At 43.1% G+C, this 21243-nt stretch overlaps 1 protein-coding gene across 1 annotated transcript in view; it reads left to right on the plus strand.

Annotated features, from left to right (window-relative positions):
- The window catches only part of Gpr156 (G protein-coupled receptor 156), an 85290-nt gene that overhangs the window by 43669 nt on the left and 20378 nt on the right, over nucleotides 1-21243 (plus strand). The window contains exons 4-5 of the mRNA XM_034515353.2: nucleotides 10387-10516; nucleotides 10733-10843. Of these exons, the coding sequence (XP_034371244.1) occupies nucleotides 10387-10516; nucleotides 10733-10843 (241 nt within the window). The remainder of the gene's footprint in view (nucleotides 1-10386; nucleotides 10517-10732; nucleotides 10844-21243) is intronic.

Here is a 21243-nt window from a genome sequence, read left to right on the forward strand (position 1 = left end):
CATGGTCTTGCCTTATCATAATGCACACCTGTGACCTCATCCTTTATCCCTAAATGTTTTTCCTTGAACACAAATTTGTCCCAAACCTATTTATCTTTTTAGTTTAATTATGAAAGCTCACTATATTTCTTATTATACAGCCTTTACTTACTGTATGAGAAATGGATACATTCTATTCTTGATTCTAACTTTATTACATCTTTCCAGCAACTAAGAACATCTCTAAAATCTTTCTTCCTGAAATTACTTGAATCAAATCAGGAATTCTAAAGAAACCATGTCTACTTGTCTATATGACATCACTATAAGATAGTACATCTTCATAGGTCTGCAGAAATCTGCTCAAAAAGGTGGGTCAATACCTAGTGATTGTTATATATATTTAATAATAACAGGAAAAGCATATTAATAGCAGGAATCTTTCCTCAAATGTAATCTCCTCAGCCTTGTCTAGAGAAGCAAATCCATCATAGATTTATAGTCCATGGCAGAACCACCTCAGGAAGATCACCTGCTGGTTTTTAGCTTCTCCTAAATGGCTCTTGGCACCAACCAACCAACCAAACCTATCAAGGTGATTAAAGTTTTGAGAGCCATGGCTACAGAGTGGCTGACCAACTTATGACACTAACACAGAAACATTAACCACACGGAAGCATAAAAATTATGCAAGTCATTTTAAATCAAAGAGTTGACTCAAATGAAAATTGTAAAGTGGCTTATGAGGCCAAAAGGCAGTGATTCGTTGTTTAATACAAGGTTTTGATAGAATGAGCAACCCTGTAACAGAAAATTTCAAACTACCTGCAGCTAGTGAAAATAACCTAGTTGTGCTGCTGCTGCTGTTTCTTCTTCTTCTTCTTCTTCTTCTTCTTCTTCTTCTTCTTCTTCTTCTTCTTCTTCTTCTTCTTCCTCTTCCTCTTCCTCTTCCTCCTCCTCCTCTTCCTCTTCCCCCTATTCCTCTTCCTCCTCCTCTTCCTCCTCTTCCTCTTCCCCCTATTCCTCCTCCTCTTCCTCTTCCTCTTCCTCCTCTTCCTCTTCCCCCTATTCCTCCTCCTCTTCCTCTTCCTCTTCCTCCTCTTCTTCCTCCTCCTCTTCCTCCTCCTCCTCTTCCTCTTCCCCCTATTCCTCTTCCTCTTCCTCCTCCTCTTCTTCCTCTTCCCCCTATTCCTCCTCCTCTTCCTCTTCCTCCTCCTCATCTTCCTCCTCTTCCTCCTCCTTTTCTGTGCAGCCCTGGCCCTCCTGGAACTAGCTCTGCAGACCAGGCTGGCTTGAGCTCATAGAGATCCTCCTGCCTCGAGCCGCAGTTGTTTCTAGAAGATGCTTTCACGAGGCAACCATGCGAGCTTGAAGATTAAAGCAAATGTGAACGGCACAGCGCAGTTAAATCCATCAGCCTGGAACGCTTATCCAGGTAGTTGATGTTCACCGAGGAAAAAGAAATGTGTTTGCTAGGAAAAATCAAAAGGTGGTTTCGAAAGTCGCAGAACAAGCAGAGACTATTTTTGAGGACTTTATCAGAAGCATAGAAAGCGAGCAAGGGAGAAACTTTCAGAAATGTCAGCACATGAAAACGTGACAGTCGCAGTGGTTCCTGTTGGAAGAAAATGACATTTCTCGGGGACTATAAAAGAAGAGGAGACCTAGAGGCTTGCAGAGTGTGTCAGCTTAGGAACAGAGCATCAGGGGTACGTGTCAGATATTTAGACATACTGTCGAAGAGAATTAAGACCAGGTAAAGGCATTACTTTAGAATTCATTAAAGGGAGGAAGCTGGAATGACAGTGGCATCTTTTGATGCTTTGGTGGGCACAGGGAATGTTCAGCTTACAAAGACGGGAGGTCGAACTAATTTCACACCTCTGAGCTTATTGAGAAGGACATCAGAGTTACTACCACACCTAAGCAGCCCCCTGAAGAGACCAAGTAGCAGTTATCAAGTATTTTTTCTGGGTCTTAAATATTCCTGTGTAGGCAGTCAAAATAAATACAGCTTAACTGTGAGAAGCTTCCAGAAGAGCTTCTCTTGGTTGTCTCTCTCTCTTTCTCTGAAGCTTTTGCCCCCATCCATCCCTTATTATTATCACCAAGCCTCTTAAAGGAACATCCTTATTAGCCACCTCCATCTTCTTCCCAGCAGTCATTCTTCAACCCATTCCTCTGACTCCACAGAAAGGTCATTAAGTCTGATTCCTTGCCAAAGTCACTAAATCAAGATGCTTCTTGGCTATCATGCACTGTAGCTTTTAAAGATGAATTAACACTATTGCCATCTTCCTTTTCCTCTTTTCCTTCTCTTTTCTTTTAATTTTTGTTCTTAGACAGGCCCTCACTATGTATCCCAGAACGGTCAGGAACTCGCAATGCTCCTGCTTCTGCCTCCCAAGTCTCAAGATTACAAGCATGTGTCACTGTGTCTGGCTTCATTCTTGTCTTAGGCAAGGTTTCCATTGCTGTGAAGAGACATCATGTCCAAAGCAAATCTTACAAAGAACAGCATTTAATTGGGGCTGGCTTACAGTTTTAGAGGTCCAGTCCATTATCATCATGGTGAGAAGCATGGCAGCATGTAGGCAGACATGATGCTGGGAGAACCAAGAGTTCTACATCTTGATCCAAAGGTAGCCAGGAGGAGACTGTCCTTTCTACACTGGGCAGAGCTTAAGCTTAGGTGCATCGAAGTCCACCCCCACAGTGACACACTTCCTCTAACAAGGCGATGCCTCCTCCAATAAGGCTACACCTCCTAATAGTGCCACTTCCTATGGGCCAGGCATATTCAAACTGCCATGATTTTCCTTTCTGAACATTCTCTCTTCTTAATTTCTACCTTAAAAAAAAAAAATCCAGTTCTAGTGGCCCGGAGAGATGGCTCAGTGGTTAGCGGAGTTTGCTGCTCTTCCAAAGGACCCAAAGTTTAGTCTCCAATACCTACCTCAAGCAGTTCACAGCCACTTGTAGCTTCAGAAGATCCAATACCCTCTTCTGGCTACCACAGGTAGTACACTTATGTATACAAACACACACACACACACACTCATGCACGCGTGCACACAATTAGTGTTCCTTTTCCATTAGCTTATAGAATAGAATGTATAATTCCTGTCTGTCATGATGCAGAGCCAACACCAACAAGCCATCACCGGGGCCAAGGCTAAGAGACACTAGACAATAGCAGAAACCAAGAACCGAAAGCCAGCTGCAACAGGAATTCAGACTGGATTCAAGCCAGTGAGTAAAATCAGGAGATATAATGGGCAACCAGCCAAGGTCTTAGATCCGAGCCAGCAATGGGTTCTGAAGACAGGGGAATCCCTGTAAAGAGTACCTCAGGCTGAGTGGACCCCAGGAAGCTGAGTGGTTCTCTGTATTGCTCTTGCTGACACTGCCAGACAAACAGAGCCTTTGGAGAGGCAGCTGAAAACTGGTGACCTACTAACACGGTTACAGCATGTTAGCAACGAGGGTCAGAAAGGCCTCTGGAAAGGGTTCGTTAATCAGGGAGGTTTGAGCAGGGTCCTGGGAAGCTAGGACCCATTCGGGGAAGAAACCAGAGTCAGAATCTGTGGGTGAGCTGTGCCAGCATCTGGTGGAAATCCACTTGCAAGTCTTTTCATGTTAAAATGAGAGTCAGGGCCAGGTGTGAGCCTCAGGGCCCTGGGACTCCAATCCTTCCCTGGACAACTGGTAGGAGCAGAGCAGGGGGGAAGCAAGCAGTCTTCCTTTGTGGTTCTCTTCTTTCTTACTTTTCCAAGGCCTGGACCCCTAATACTCATCTAAATCTAATGATTAATGAATTTAACAGACATTCAGTGAGGTAATAAGGTACTACTACTAAAAGAACCAAATCCAAGGTGCTGGTGGGTACAAAGCCAGGCCAGACTCAGCCCTGGGGTCATCAATTCCCAGATTCTGATAGAGAACCGTCCTTGCAAGTATTCATGAATTCAGCATTCCTCAAAGATTCCCAGACACACCTCGGCCCAACGTTCTCCTGCCGTAATAAACCTGAAGACTGTACAGAGAGAAACAAGGGGGCAAAGATGGATTTGCAAGCCACCTGAGAGCTGGTGCCTCATTGGATACTTCCGATGGCCAATCGTGCCTGCCTCTGCCTATGTTTTTTGTCCTACTTAGAACCAGGACAGCTGCTCTGGTTTTTTGTTTGTTTGTTTGTTTTTTGTTTTTGGAAGTGCTACAAGAATCTTGCTAGAAGTCACTCCTGGCAACTGCAGGGAGGGAGAATGGAAGTGGAAATCTCTTAACAATTTGCTATCTGTGTGGAACTGGAACCCTCCGGTAGTAGAGTTTGAAGAAAAGGGAATTTTTTTTTCTCTGTGTCTATTGTCCCCTCTTGCTATTTAAAAGCACATTTGAAATATTTTTCAGTTGTGTGAGACGTGAAAATACCCATTTGGGAATTAGTTTTTTAAAACCTCACTATCAAATGCAACCATAATATTCCTAGGTAAAGCAGGCTTCCTTTTGGAGAGCTCTCTCTGCTTCTCCTTTCTGCTCATCAGTCTTCAGTGTGTCTTCAGTGTGCCTTTCACCACTGCCCTCTGCCTGAGCCGGCACAATGAGGGAATGGGCGTTTGCTCTGAAATGGAAATCTAAATTCCCATATTCCAGCTTTTAAAATGCTTACAAGGATGCAGTCTTCAATTGACACTCTGTTATGTTTGTAGCTCAGGAGAGCTATGAATTCTGAAATATGGACACTGTAAACCAATATGTATTTTCATATATTAAATTTATATAGCTAGCTCATCAGATAGTGGCACTTGCCACTAAGCCGGACTCAATCCCCAGGACCTACATGATGGAAGGGCAGAGTCAATTCCTGTGAGTTGTTCTCTGAACTCTGCATGTATGACATGGTACACAGATGCCAACACACACATAAAGAAATGTAATTTAAAAATTTTTAAGCCTATATATTTGCGTGTGTGTGTGTGTGTGTGTGTGTGTGCGCGCATGTGTGTGTGTGTGTGTGCGCATGTGTGTGTGTGTGTGTTAAATAGCCCTGGATACTGAGAAAAGAACAAAATGTAATTTAAAAAATTTTAAGCCTATATATTCCCGTGTGTGTGTGTGTGTGTGTGTGTGTGTGTGTCTATGTGTGTGTCTGTGTGTGTGTCTGTGTGTGTGTCTGTGTGTATTAAATAGCCCTGGATACTGAGAAAAGAACTGTTAATATTGAATTAATTTTTTATTCTATTTTACAAGAGGAATAGGTAAAATATCTTTGTACTGAGAAAGTTTAAACCCCGGGGACGTGGCGGCCTCATGAGCTGAGGGCAGAGGCTCTATCTCACTTGCTTTGCCACCTCCACTTCTTAATGCTGTGACAGGTTCCTATTCAGGAATTAATGTTTGACACAAAATGGCCATTAATGAGAGGAGAAGCCGAGAAAGCACAGGTCACTGAGACCATCGGCTAAAGGAGAATCTGGGGCCAGGACATTTGGCATGTTGTCTTTTGTGCTTAATGACTAAAGCTTATATTTGGATGATCGGTTGATTAAGCTATAAAATCCACCACATCTCTGGAATCCAGGTCAGTCTGTTCTTACTAGCTAAGGAAGTGAGGCAGAAATGCACGTGACTGGCTTGCTGATAAGCCCGAAGCTGGGGAAAGACGTGGCTTAAATGATTTGAAAAGGAAAGCGCTGGAAGGGACCTTGGGGCTCATCGGATTTAACCACTGCTACCCGTTTAGTCATTCTGCAGCCCTGTCCTTCCAAGTCCTTCATGTGTCTTCAGTGTCTGTAGATCCAAAATGACATGCTGGTGGGTGGAAGTTTTGCTCTCTCCAGGTTAAATCTGTGCAAGCACTGAGGTCTACAGAAAAGCGGTTGATCTTAGAGAGGCCAGGCCCACCCAGCACTCAAGACTTCAGGATACAAAAGAAATTATACTTCCCCTGCCCAGCTGCAAACAGCAAGACAGTCCAAGATAAGCAGGTTTTCTGAAGCCTGGGAGAGCAACGTGTGCTGTTCAGTTCCATCCTAACAGCCACTGAGAGTTTGGAATGCTGTGTTGTCAAAAGATGAGGTCTGCTTCACAGTGCTGAGCTCTCAGAGGCTTCCTGGCCCCACGACCTGGGAGGTGTGTTAAACAAAAGCATTTCCTAGGAGAATTCCCCTGGAAGGACCCAGCCAATGGAAACGAGTCTTCGAATCCTAGAATTCTCCTGGAAGGACTCAGCCAATGGAGATGAGCCTTTGAAGTAGCCTGATCTCATTGGAGACAAGTGGACATACGTGTGCACATGCATATATGAATGAATCCTCCCACAGACCCTGTGGTTTCCTAGAAACAGGCTGGGAGAGCACAGAACTTCACAAACACCCTGCTAGGATCTCTCTCGGTTATTTTCAGGTTCCTCTCAGAACCATGCTGAGAGGAAAGCCCAGGAAAGAGGCTCACCCACACAACAAGACTCCTCAGTAAGGACCCAGCTTGGTCAAAAACCATAGTCTGCAGAAACGCACAGCACACAGACCCAAATAACTGGTCTTTTTCTGTGCAATAACTTTAGGGAAGTCTCAGCCATTCCAGAGAAGTCCAGAAAGACACTCAGAAGCCACTTCTATTACCCAGCAGACCTCCTTTGTCTAACACATGGACGTCAAGCCAGTTGCTGATCCCCTCCAATCTCAAGCACTCTGGTGATCACCCACAGGGACTTATAGTCTCCTTAGAGAAGGAAGTTCCAGGACTGACCTGGGAGAGCAGCTGAGAGGCTACTGCAAGGAAGACTTTGATCAGTTGGTGGCAGTAGAGGTAGTGGAGAAGTAGCTGAGTTCTGGTTGTATTTCAAGAATAGAACCAATGAGATTTCAAAAACAGATTAGATGTGGGAAGTAAGTAAGAGTCAACAATGACGCCAAGGTTTTTGATCCAAGCAAACAGAAAGATGGAGTTCTGAAGTTCTCATGCTGAACTGGAGACAGATGGTGGAGAAACAGCTTTCAGGAGAAGACAGGAGTTAAAGTTTTAATGGACTGTGGCTTAAAAGAAAGAATAAAAAGTCAGGTGTGGTGGTACACACCTTTGATCCCAGCACTGGTCAGGCAGAGGAGGCGGAGGCAGGGGCGGGGGCGGGGGCATGGGCGGGGGCGGGGGCATGTGAATGTCTGTGAGTTCAATTCCAGCCTGGAACACATAGCAAGTTCCAGAATAGTCAGGGATACATAGTGAGTCCCTATTCAAGTCGAGGTGGGAAAAGAACATATTTATGTTTAAGATTCCTGGAAGTAGACCTATTTCAGATGGTGAGACAGAGTGAAATCAGTGTGATTAAAGGACCTTGAGCTTAGGACGTTGAAAAGTCATTGATTCTGGGTGGTCCTCAAAGGAGGCCTGGGTGAGATGAGGAGGCAGGGCAACTGCAGAGTTGAGACACAAATGGTCACACTAGTGTTAGTTTGAGGTGTGCAGAACTAGAATCAATTAACTCGAACGTCAGAAATGGGCAAAACAGCAAACGGAGCAGATGTGTGGGACCACAGCCACACAATATGATAAAGTTGGACTGTGCACAACACAGGTTTATAATCCCGTTATAACATAGACCAAAAGCAGTGGCCTGAAGGAGAAACTCAACAAGGTTTCGAAGTTGGAATCTGTATTGTTTCACAGCAGAGCGGAGAATGACCCCTATACTTGTTTTTAGTTATGTCAAAGCCCAGTGACAGGGTTGGAGAGATAGCTCAATGATTAAGACCATATACTACTCACTGCCATTCCAGAGGCTGCAGGTTCAATTCCCAGCACCCACATGGTTCACAACGCATCTGTAACTCCAGTACCAGGGAATCTAACATCTGCTTCTGCCTTCTGAGGGCACCAGACAGGCAACTGGTGCACAGACACACATGCAGGCAAAACACCCACACACGTTAAATTAAACAGAACAAACCTACTCCATGCTAGCTAGCATTCACATCGACTCAGGAAGCATCTTATAAGGCAGGGGTCCCATGAAGCTGTAAGGGAAGTTTCCTTCTAGTGTATCCATAAGACACCAGGATGTACCCTCCCCTGCTCTCCCCAACCTTGAACCATGCTTCCAAATTCAGAAACTCCAAGTCCCCTAGCTCAGAGGCTGATGTGAGAGTTGAAGGATGTCACAAGTGTCAGAGTCCTGAAGTGACCATACAGGATTAAACAAGTTCTGGGGCTGTTTATTTATAGGCACTGACACTTTATTAGAGAACAGAAGAATTGAAAAAGTAAACTGAGAAAGCCCTTGCCTCCCGTTTCCAGGCAACAAATGAAGAGGAAGAGAAAAGTGAAATCATTATATAATCCTTTAAAACGGAGAGATTGTTATGTAATCTTTTTTTTTTTTTTAAAGTCATCCAGTCTAGACTTTTAACTCTTCGTACTTGGAACACAAGTCTTGTCACTATAATTAAGTATTTAAATATTTAGATCTCCTGGCTTTGTGAAAACTTCTGCATGTTTGTGGGTGAATGAAAACTATACAGTTCTGTAGAATTCACCATTTAGTTCAGCAGAAAAGTAAGATGACACGGTGATTGAATGCCTTCCACCATGGCAAAGACGGTCCCCAGACAAGTCATTCACCCGCTGGATTGGAGCTGATTGGCATTAAAGTGCCTTCCCAGGTGTTCACCCGGCCAAACAAAGCAGGCTAGTATCTCCTATTCACTTTTTATGGAGACATTGCCAGTAAAACGTCTCAAGAAAAATACCAAAAAAATACACATCTGGGTCCGTAGCATGTTTATGTGAACAACGGGTTCGAACCAGTGTTTGCGATGTGAACACTAGAAAATGCCTATTTCTTCAAAAATAACTAAATTGAACTCCTCTTCACTAAGTCAGAAAGGGAAGAATTCCAAATCAGGATTCGACCGAGTTGTGGTGTCGGTGTTCAAATCAAGTAGATGCAGGGAAGAGCAGAGCCACAGAGCTACCCATCAGTGATGGAGACAGAGCAGATGTGTATCTATGAGGCCCTGGCTGGTGCGCTGTAAAGAAGGGGACATCAGATAGTCATGGCTTATGTGTGGGAGTCTGGGAGAGGCAAATTGGGAAAGGGCTTTAAGTCCTGGTTTACAGAAGCTAACCCGCTCTGTGATGCCACAGAGAAAGCTTCATGTACCTAGCCTCTCGGTTAAATAATTCGTGTCCTGAACCTATGCTGGTGCCCAGAGTTTGTCTGAGAGCCCAGTAAGCAACATCCTTTCTAGTCTTCTGGTGCCCACTAACTTCATTTTGTTCTCCTCCTGGGAAAGATGCCGCCTTCATCCCCTGCCTCCTGTTTTCAGTCAAACAAGGAAAGGAAAGCAAACTGCATGTCTAATAAATGGTGTGTATGTGAGACTCCCAGCCTCTCTCCGATAGTAATTTCCCTCACAGCTCAATTCTGCAAGCTCCACCCTGTCCCTGTCCCCAAGTATCTGCATTTGACATGACATTTACATATGTTGACATGCCCCTTAGCAGCCCTAAAGTTCACTGTCACCTCTTCTCTGGCGTCGCCTGGGTGTCAGTAGTCAGCCTTCCTTTAAAACGGAGTTATATAAGCAAGAGGTACAAGAATTTGGGTTCAAAAACATAAAAGCCAGTGGGGCTGGAGAGACGGTTCAACAGTTAAGAGCACTTGCTGCTCTTGCAGAGGACCCCGGTTCAATTTCCAGCACCCTCTTAGTCAGCTCACAACTGTCAGTAGCTCCAGTTCTAAGGAATCCGACACCATCCTTCATCCTCCGTAGGCACTAGGCAAACACGTGATACACACGTGGGCAAAACATTCAGACACATAAAATAAAATGCTTAGGTCTTTTCTTTCTTTCTTTCATTTTTTTTTAAATTAACCATGATGACACATATCTAAAATCCCGACATGAGGGTGATAGAGGCAAAAGGGTCAGCAGTTAGTTCCAGGGCATCACAGAAAGATCAAGGCCAGCCTGGGCTACATTAGGCCTCATCTCAAAAAAGCAAAAACAGTATAAAACAGAACAGGACTATGTTATGTTATATTATGTTATGTTATGTTATTTTGGTTTTTCAAGACAGGGTTTCTCTTTGTGGCCTTGGCTGTCCTGGAACTCACTCTATACACCAGGCTGGCCTCAAACTCTCAGAAATCTACTTGCCTCTGCCTCCCGAGTGCTGGGATCAAAGGCGTGCACCACCACCACCTTCTGGCCTGGAATTAGTTATTTTAAATTAATATAAATAAAGCATAAGTTTTTCATAGAGCAGCAAAGAATCTCTTCCCAATGACTCCTCATTCCAGGGATGCAGTGGGAATTGTTCCGGGAAAGAAGACTCTGGAAAAGTCTTCAACAGGGTCGCACAGGGGCGCAGCTATGTCATTCATTCTTCCTGTTTCCCACCTAGGATTGTGAAGATGTCCAGCCCCAATCTGAACATTGTGACCTTGCTGGGCAGTTGTCTGACCTACATCAGCGCTTACTTTTTTGGGATTCAAGATGCTCTTGTGGGGGGTTCCGTGGAAGCTCTCATCCAGGTAGGTGACACTGTGGGATTTTGTTTTGGACACCATGTTGAACTTTGATAAGGTTTTGTGTTCACAGCTCTTCCCAAGACTGGTAGTTCTGTATCCAGGTTACGGACATATTCCCTGAGTCCCGCTTGCTGCCCTGTGTCCTCCGTGGGCCTGAGACTTTGCAGATGAATGAAGGTTCCACTAGTGACTCTTGCTTCTGTCCTCTCCCACCGGCAGATGAGACTCTCCTTGCTGTGCATTGGGACGTCCCTGGTGTTTGGCCCTATTCTGGGGAAGAGCTGGCGACTATACAAAGTGTTTACCCAGAGAGTACCGGACAAGAGAGTGGTAAGTTGACAGCCAGTACACGATGCTGGGTCGCACCAGGAACTCCACAGTGGCTCGGAGCTGGGGAAGTTAGTGCAGACCTCTGGGTTGACTATAGCATGCCTGAGGTTCTTGCTCCTTGGTTCAACCCTTACTCAGGGCTGAGAGTGAGTGCTGCAGGGAGCTAGGTCTTTCAACACAGACTGCTTTAGGTACACGCACCCCCAGTCTCCGTGGTAACCTGTGAGCTGCCCAATACCTGGCATAGTGGGTGAGAAAACAAGATGCCCAGAGAGACTGTCTCTTGGCACAGACTGGGAGCTGCAAGTGAGTGCATAGAAGCTGTAGCAAGAAGCCCAGTGAACTCTCTAGAGTTCAGGACTTTCCCACACAGGCACACTGCACCGAGAGGGACATAGTAGCTAAAGCAGCAAACGAGAAAATGGACTCAGTGGGTAGAATTGACTCTGGAAGCTGTGCAGCAGCCAGGTCACCTGCATGTCCCTGACATCAGCACTTATTATAACCATGCTCTTCCACTGTAACAAACCCCCTGATATGACTGTCCAGACCTCATGTATGATTCTGGGGGGCTGCTTCTCTGAAATTACAGGATTTTAAGAACCAAATAGTGTTGAATCACTACAAATTCTTAGTGAAAGTTCAGCTGTGAGTAACCACACAGATACAGAAAGTTGGCTGAAAGGACAGACTTTATCCCTGTAAATATCTTTTTCAAAAATAGCTCCATAATTTGAGGCATAATTAACACTTAAGAAATCCAAATTTGGACAAGCTAGAGAGACGGCTCAAAGGATAAGAGCACTGGCTGCTCTTTCTGAGGTCCTGAGTTCAAATCCCAGCAACCACATGGTGGCTTACAACATGGCCTCTTCTGGTGTGTCTGAAAACAGCTACAGTGTACATAAAATAAATGATGAAAGAAAAAAGAAGGAAAGAAAAGAAGGAAGGAAGGTGAGAGAGAGACAGACAGACAGAGAGAGATAGATAGATAGATAGAGAGAGAGAAATCTATATATTAAAAATGTAACATGAACAGGTGTGGTGGAGCACACCTTTAATCCCAGCACTTGGGAGGCAGAGGCAGATGGATTTCTGAGTTCGAGGCCAGCCTGGTCTACAGAGTGAGTCCCAAGACAGACAGGGTTACACAGAGAAACTCTGTCTGGAAAACCAAAGTCAACAACAGCAAAACAGTATGACTTGACACTTGGCAGGGGAGACACCAACATCAGGAAGAAAGTTTTCCCAGGGTGAGGCTTAACATTTGCACTTGGGGTGCACTGACCCCTGGGTAAATTTGACTTCATAATTTGTGGTAGTGGGGACCGCATTCAAAGTCCTCCCTGAAGAAAAACAAAGAGGAAAGTGTGATATTAACACATGTATACACTCATGAAACGTGAGATCTAGCAAACTCCATCCCCAGATGCTCAACATCCTTGGCTACTCCCCTGTCCTTCATTACAGACCTCCCTATTCCAAGAACACCACTGTTTTGCTTTTGAACATTAAAGATTAGTTTTCACTTTTCAGAATTTTATATAAATAAAATCATGGGCTGGAGAGATAGCTTAGCAGTTAATAAAGCTGGGTTTACAGCAACCATGTTAGACATGTGCACATAGCTGCACGCAGATGCTAAAGCTAAAAATACATCTTTAAAAAAACAAATTTTAGACATATATATTTTATTTTATTTTATGTGTATGAGTGTTTTTGCCTACAGTATGTATGTGTCCCAAGAGTGGCTGGGACCAAAAAGGTAAAAAAAAGGGCATCCGATCCCTCAGAACTGGAGATACAGATAGTTGTGAGCCACCCTGTGGGTGCTGGGAACCAAATCTTGATCCTCTGCAAGAGCAGCAGGTGCTCTAACCACTGAGCTCTTAACCATCTCCTAAAAACAAATCTTAAAAAAAAAAAAAAAAAAAGTTCCTCCAAACAGTGGCTGCACACACCTTTAATCCTAGCACTGTGGAGGCAGAGGCAGATAGACCTTTGAGATTGAGAATAGCCTGGTCTACAGATGAGTTCCAGGACAAGCAGTCTTATGTAGAGAAACCCTGTCTCAAAAAAAAAAAAAAAAAAAATTGAACAAAGAAAGAAATTTGCTACTTGGAACATAGTTCAGTGGGAAGATTGCCCACTGAGAACCACACAGTGGGTATTCTTCTTTAGTCTGCTTTATTTTATTCGTGTAATTATATTGGATATAATTACTTATTCATGTTACTGTGTATATCAATAGTTTATCTGTTCACCCATCGACAGAGTTTGGGTTGATCTAGTTTGAGACTAACGCAGAAAAAGACAGTGTGAGCATTTCTGTACATGTCTTTGCAAAGCTCTGTGCTTCTGTTTCTCTTGAATAAAAACCTGAGTGTAGAATGGCTGGCTCATCTGGTGTGTATTCATGTTTGTTTTGCTCGTTTGTTTTTGAGGCAAGGTCTCAGTATATCGCCTTGGCACTCACTGTGTTCTGCGGCTGGCCTTGAATTCAAAGAGCTCTTCCTGCCTCTGCGTACTGAGTACTGGGATTACAGGTGTGGTCCAGCATCTGTAATGCAGTCACGTGCCAACTTAATCTTTGTGTATTGTGCTTTGGATATTAAGTCTAGAAATTTTAGAGTGTGTGTGTGTGTGTGTGTGTGTGTGTGTGTGTGTCTGTGTGTGTGTGTCTGTGTGTGTGCCTGTCTGTCTGTCTGTCTGTGTGTGTCTGTGTCAGAATGGGTACACTTGCCACAGAATATGTTTGGTTCTCTCCTTTCACCATTTGGGATCTGGGGATCAAATCAGGTCATCAGGCTTGATGGCAAGCAGTTTTACCTGCTAAGCCATCTCACCAGCTCTCAAATTAGTTCTTAAATTGGTTTCTCAATCTGCATAAAAATAATGTTGGGATTATGACTGAAAAATTATTGAATCTAAGATCAAATGGTGGAAATTTGATTCCTTAACAATGTTGGTTGTTGACCAATGACTACTCTACATTTCTCCAGTTAATTAGGTTTTTATTCATTTATCTCAGCATAGATCTTTCACATATCTTACCAGATGTATTACTCTTTAAGTTGCTATACTTTGTATATTCTATTGTTTTTGTAAATTATACTTTTAAGTTGGTGTCTTGGTTAGGGTTTCATTGCTATGAAGGGATACCATGACCAAAACAACTCTTATAAAGGTCAACATTTAATTGGAGCTGACTTACAGTTTCAGAGTTTCAGTCCATTATCAGCACGGTGAGAAGCATAGCAGCATCTAGACAGACATGGTGCTGGAGGAGCTGAGAGTTCTACATGTTAATTCGAAGGCAAAAGAAGGGGACTGTCTTATGCAGGCAGCAAGGAGGAACCTGGAATGCCACACTGGGCAAAGCTTGAGCATAGGAGACCTCAAAGCTACCTCCCTCACAACCTCTAGTGGCACACTTTCTACAACAAGTCCACGAGTACTCCAACAAGGCCACACATACTAACAGAGCCACTCTCTGTGGGCCAGGTATTCAAACCACCACATTCCACTCCCTGACCACCACAGTCTTGTAACCATAACATAATGTAAAATGCATTTAGTCTAACTTCAAAAGTCTATCATTCTCTCAACAATGTTTAAAAGTCCAAAGTTCAAAGTCTCTTCTGAGATTCATGTAATCTCTTAACTGTAATCCACTATAAAAGCAAAAAGCAAATCACATACTTCCAATATCACAAGATATACATTACCATTCCAAAGCCTCATATTTATAAAACATTGGACCAAAGCAAGACCAAAAACCAGCAGGGCAAACTCCAAACTCTGCATCTCCATGTCTGATGTCCAATTTCTTTCAGCTTTTTTGACCTCAAGGTAATTGTTTCTCTTATGCTGGTTCCACTCCCTGTTAGCAGCTTTCCTCAGCAGGTATGCCTCAGCTTTGGCATCTCTAGCATCTTGGGGTTTCCAAGGCAACTTCAGCGTCACAGTTTCTTGTTCCAGTGTCTGGGACCCACACATGATCTTCTTGTCTCCTCCAAAGGGCTTGGGTCACTTCTCCAGCTCTGCCATCTGCAGCACTTGTAAGTTCTGTCTGCTGATGTTCTTGGTGATCATGGTACTGGTATCTCCAATACACTAGCATCTTCCACTGCAAGTAGGCTGTACTTTCACCAATAGCCTCTTATAAGCCCCCTTCATGGTGCCAAGCCCCAACTTTTTGCCTGACCCCTTCAATCCTGAGCCTTCATCTACCACTGAGGCTACACCTTCACCAATGGCCGTCCCTGGCCTCTCACAGTGCCAAGCCTCAGCTGCTCTCCATGCCTCTGTCTCCTGAGTCCTGGGAGTAAAGGCATATATTACTACAACTGGATCTAAGCTTTTCTTTAATGCCTTTTCACAAGATCTTTATAAGCCTGGCCACTATGCCTCAGGATCTGTGTCACAGGTGTGCCCTCCATTTCTGGATTGCAGTTAATTACAGGTATAGTCAAGTTGACAACTGAGAATAGCCAACACAATCTATCCTTTATCAATCTGACACACAATCATATTGCCTATATCCAAATGAAAACAATAACCAAGTCATAACAGTGCTTAACATGATAAAAAAAAAAAAAAACTATCCCTTGTTCCACTGCAGTGTATAAACAATAAACTTAGCTGGGTGGGATCTTGCCCCAAGGTTACTACTCCCTTAATTCCATTTAATGTCCTTGAGCACAGGAAGTAGCTCCATTCCACTTTAAAAGTTGAACCATAACATAATGTATTCTCATTTTGTTTTTTGCTTTCTAAGTTTCCTATGCTTTATCAAGACAGTCCTCATAAGAGTGAACCAAAGAGCAAAGTCGAAGCCAGGTTGTTCTGAGATTTCTTTTGCCAATGCAATTAACCTAAATCTCTTCACCTTAGCCTCAGGCAGACTCTTCTGCAGAGAAGGGTAAATAGCAGCGAAATTCTAAACCCAAATATTACAAGAACAATCTCTAGGCAGCGTACTGAAATTATTCTCCTCTGAAACCTCCCGTAGTTTAAATCACCTTCGGTGCCACAGTCTGACATGTTCCTATTTGTATGGTCCATTAAGCCCTGCTGAAAGCACACCACTGCTTTCCGAATCCAAAGTTCCAAAATCCACATTCCTCCAAATTAAAACAACAACAACAAAAACTTTAGGTCTATCATAGTAATAATACCCCGTGGTCCCCAAATCCACATTCCTTCAAACAAAAGCATGGCCAGGCATATGGCAATAATACTCCAGTCCCTGGTGCCAATTTCTGTCTTAGTTAGGGTTTTATTGCTGTGAAGAGACACCATAACTAAGGCAATTCTTATAAAGGCAAATATTTAATTGGGGCTGGCTTACAGTTTCAGAGGTTTAGTCCAGTTTCATTATGGTGGGAAGCACGGTGTTGGAGAAGGAGCTGAGAGTTTTACCTCTAGATCCAAAGACAGCAAGAAGACTAGAATTCCACACTGGGTAAAGCTTAAACATAGGAAACCTCAAGCTTTCCCCCACAGTGACACATTCTCCAACAAGGCCATACAACCTAATAGTGCCACTCCCCATGGGCCAAGCATTCAAACACATGAGTCTGGGGGGGTCCAAACATATTCAAACCACCACAGTTGGTCTTTACTTGGATGTAGACAAATGGTGGGTTTGGAGCTGATCTTGTATATTGCAACCTTGCTGAATTACCTGATAGTTCTAGAAGCTTTATTTTTAAGACAGTCTCACAATATAGTCCAGGCTGACCTATGGAGTCTAGACTGGCCTTGTGATGAACCTTCTGTCTCAGCTTCCAAAATGTTGGAATTACAGTTGTTCTACCATATGCAGATTTTTCTAGCAACTCTTTTTTTGTTTGTTTTTCAAGACAGGGTTTCTCTGTGTAGCCCTGAATGTCCTGGAACTCGTCCTGTAGACCAGGCCAGCTTTGAACTCAGAGATCCACCTGCCTCTGCCTCCAAGTGCTGGGATTAAAGGCATGTGGTACCACTACCTGGCTATTCTAGCAACTTTTTAAATGAACTCCATCAGTTCTCTATATAGAAGTCATATCACTTGTGAATAAAGAGTTCTTGTCTGGTGGAACTTGTCCAAAAATAGTACAACTTCAAATTGGGGTGATAAGAGCAAAATATCCTTCCATTACTCTTTCTCATTTTTATATAAATATGTGTGTCTTGTCACATGCACTTCTGTACACCGTGTGCATGCAGTGCTCAGGGAGGCCAGAAGAGGGCATCATAGCCCCTAGAACTCAAGTTAGAGATGTTTTGTGAGCCTCCAATATGGATGCTGGGAATTGAACCTATGCCAAATGCCCTCAAGGATGAGGCATCTTTCCAGCCCCCTTCAATTATTGTTGACTCATGGGGAAGGTGCTCAGCCCTTCTCTGCTAAGCATGAACTGGGTGCTGTGGTTTACCCTTGTAATCATAGGGATGGATGGATAGATAGATAGATAGATAGATAGATAGATAGGGATAGATAGATAGATAGATAGATAGATAGATAGATAGATAGATAGATGGATATGGATAGATATATAGATAGATAGATAGATAGATAGATAGATAGATAGATAGATAGATAGATAGATATGGATAGATAGATATGGATAGATAGATATAGATTTATAGGGAAAAGCCATAATGAATTGCATTATGCATTATCATGTATAACTAATGTTATATCATATATCAATAAAAACATTTTAAAGAACAAACAAAAGTGTGGATTCAGCTGCCATTTCATAGGAACTGTTTTTCAGTTGTAAAAGGTTCTGTTTTATTCTTAGGTTCCCGAGAATTTTTAATCAATATTGGTGTTGAGTTTTGTCTAAAAAAAAAAAAAAATGTCTTTGTCTATTGAAATTACTGTATTATCTTCTTGTTTGCTCTACTTAGATGGTGAATTGTGTTAAATCATTGTAAGACGCTCAGTCAACTGTGCATTCCCGAGATAGTCCCGAGTTGCTCGTGCTGGGTTAATATTCTTTGTATTTGGTAGAATTCCTTTTAATAAGAATTTTGTTTGGATTTGTGCACTTGTGCTTTTGGTGGATATTGCTTTGTAGTTTTCTTTTCCTACAGTATATTTATGTAGTTTGGGTATCGGGGTAATCCTGACCTTGTAGCATGAGTTGGGACCTGATCTTTCCTCTTCAGTGTCTAGAGCGCTGTCACAGTCACAGCATGGCCACTCTGAAGCAGCGTGTGTCCACTCCTTCCCGCTCCAATCTTTGCATCATCCTTTCATTTTTATATATAATATAAGCCCCATTCAGTTGTCATGATTTCATGAAACACTTAACTTCTAAAGGCAATTTGATAAAATTAAATCACATATTTTCCTTTGTAGTTTCCCTTTCCAATGTTCTCAGTCTCCTGTACACATTGTTTTTGTTTTGTTTTTTTTTTTTTGTTTTGTTTTGTTTTTTTTCGAGACAAGGTCTTACTATGTAGCCCTGATTGGCCTAGAACTCAGAGAGTCGCCCTCCCCTGCCTCCCAAGTGCTGGGATGAAAGCCTCGTGTAACAACCAGCCTTACATCCTCATTTTTATTTGGTATTATTCCCCTTTTATCTGAAGAATAGAAACATTCTAGTATGATGTACAAGTGCTGAACTCTTTCATCTCTAGGGAGCTGGGAAAGCCTTTATTTTGACTGTGTTTCCAAGAGATACATTGTCATTTGGTTGTTGTGCAGAGCTTTGCTCATGCTAGGATCTACCAAGGAGCCATATCCCAGCCTCGGAAAGTTTCCCCTTTGTTTCCATGCTTTGAAGATGTCCCCCACCCACTATCTTCTCATTTGACTTTATATGGTCTGACACTGTCTTTATCTTTGCTCCTCAGTACAGAGTCTGTCTTTTTTTTTTTTTCCCTGATTGCCAGCAGTAGTAGTTTCTGTGTGAACAATTTGATTAAGCAATGAGTTTGTCTTGCTTTCGTAAACACCATGGGTTCTAACTGGCTTGCTTCTTTCCTTCAGTGGTTGTCAAGAATGTGAATCTACCATATCCATCACCCTGTCCAAAACAACTCCAAATGGGTCAAGGACCTCAACATAAGACCAGATACCCTGAATCTGGTAAAGAGAAAGTAGGAAATAGGCAATCCCAGCACTCAGGAGACAGAAGCAGGTGGATCTCTGAGTTTGAGGCCAGCCTGGTCTACAGAGTGAGTTCTAGGACATCCAGGGCTATACAGAGAAACCCTGTCTCGAAAAACCAAAAAAGAAAAAAAAAAAGAGAAAGAAAATAGTCTTGAACTCTTTGACACAGGAAAGGATTTTCTGAACAAGACATTGATGCCATAGGCATTAAGGTCAACAATTAATAAATGGGACTTCATGAAGCTAAAAAGCTTTTGTACAGCAAAGGACACCATCATTATTTCAAAATGAGGTATAGAACCTAACAAAGTTCTCAAAAGATAAAATAAAAATGGCTTAAAAACACTTCAAAGGGTGTTCACATCCTTGGCTGTCAGGGTAATTCAAGTTAAAAATACTTAGAGATTTCATCTTTTCCCAGTAAGAATGGCCAACATTAACAAAAACAAATGACAGCACGTACTGGCAAAGGGTACAGGGAAGGAGGAACACTTATTCATTACTGGTGGGAGTGCAAACTGGTACAACCACTATGGAAATCAGCGTGGGGGTTCTTCAAAAGCTGAAAATGGAGCTACCACAAGATCCGGCTATTCCACTCTTGGGCATGCACCAAAGGACTGTACATCTCACCACAGAGACCTTGTCATCTGTGCTCATTGCTGCTCCATTCATAAGAGCCAGAAATTGGAAACAGCCTAGCTGTCCATCAATGATGAGTGAATAATGAAGAGTTGTACCTTTATCCAATAGGATATTATTCAGCTGTTAAGAAAATTTGCAAGTCAATAGATGGAGCTGGAACAAACTCCTGAGTGAGGTGACCCAGACACAAAAAGACAAGCATTGTATGTTCTCTCTTATGGGTTGATGTTGGCTTTTACGTTTTAGATATGTGTGTTCCAGTATAACACAGAGGCTGGGCAGCTAGTGAGGGACCAGAGGAGATCTTCCAACGAAGGGGAAATAGAATATAGACTTAGGTAGCTATAAAAGAGAAACTAGAAGCCAGGTATGGTGTCACATGCTTTTAGTCTCAGAGGCACGCAGAGCTCTGTGACTTGGAGGCGAGCCTTGTCTACATAGCAAGTTCTAGGACAGCCAGAACTAGTGAGATCCTGTCAACTCCAACCCCAAAAAAGAAAATCAAAATGAAGGGGAGAACTGGGGAGGATAAATAGGGAGGAGGGTGAGAAATCTGTGTAAGGAAGAAATAGAGGGAGAGACAACGAACAGGGAAGCACTAAAGGACTTTTGAAGAGCCATGTGGAAACCATATATATATATTTAACTTCCATACATCTATATGGAAGTTAAGTGAAGTCACCATATAATGGGGAGACAATGCCCCACTAGACATCTTATGCTACCAGGTAAAACCTCCAATGTCAAGAATAAGTTACTTATTGTTGCATTATTGGTCAAGGGAGTCCCAGAGAATACTACCACTCCCAAAATCACAGGCTGATGCCAAGACTGCTGGTTGTTCTCCATAACCGGATAGTAAAACCCTGAAGTTGCTGAAGATACAATCTGCTTTTGACATTGAACATGAAGAAAGTGAGCTGGTACCCAACTGGAAGCTTCACGCCTATTGACTAGTGTTCACAGTGCTGGAGGGTCCTTTGCATGCTACCAGAGAAACAAAAGTCAGCATTAGTATCACCTAGCTGCAAAGTCTGTGACCTCCAACAGACTGGCCTGCAAGATGTACCCGTGCTGTAGTGGCACAGATATAACGGGTAACCAACCACTTTTTACTTGGACTTAAGGCCTACTCTATGAGATGCAATCCATACCTGATGCTGCTGAGAAGGCCAAGAACCTGAGACTAGATAAGTCATGGACCTACTGCTATTACTCTGCTAAAGGAACATAGTGATAAAACGGTTTCTAATGGCATGTTGCTATACCCATAGCATTGCCCAGCTCTCACTAAAGAAGATTCTTCTTGCAGTGAATTGAAACTGACCCAGAGACACCTGGACCATGAGGAGAGTCAGAGACCTTGGAGCACTTAAGCCCAGATGGTTGTCTGTATAAAATCCCTCTCCCCGAGGCTCAGGGTTCTATTCAGAAGAGGAGGCAGAAAGATTGTAAGAGCCAGAGGTGGTGGATGAGCCAAAGGAAACAGTGTCTTCCAGACACAACGGGACAGTTACACATAGGAACTCACAGAGATTGTGGCAGCACACACCGGACCAATGCAGGTTCAAGGCAGACAGGGTACTAGCACAGAGAAGGGGACATAGATCAGGGATCCCGCCCCAACCAAGAACTATTTGCA

This window comes from Arvicanthis niloticus, chromosome 12 (genome assembly GCF_011762505.2).
Source record: "Arvicanthis niloticus isolate mArvNil1 chromosome 12, mArvNil1.pat.X, whole genome shotgun sequence".
NCBI lineage: Eukaryota > Metazoa > Chordata > Mammalia > Rodentia > Muridae > Arvicanthis > Arvicanthis niloticus.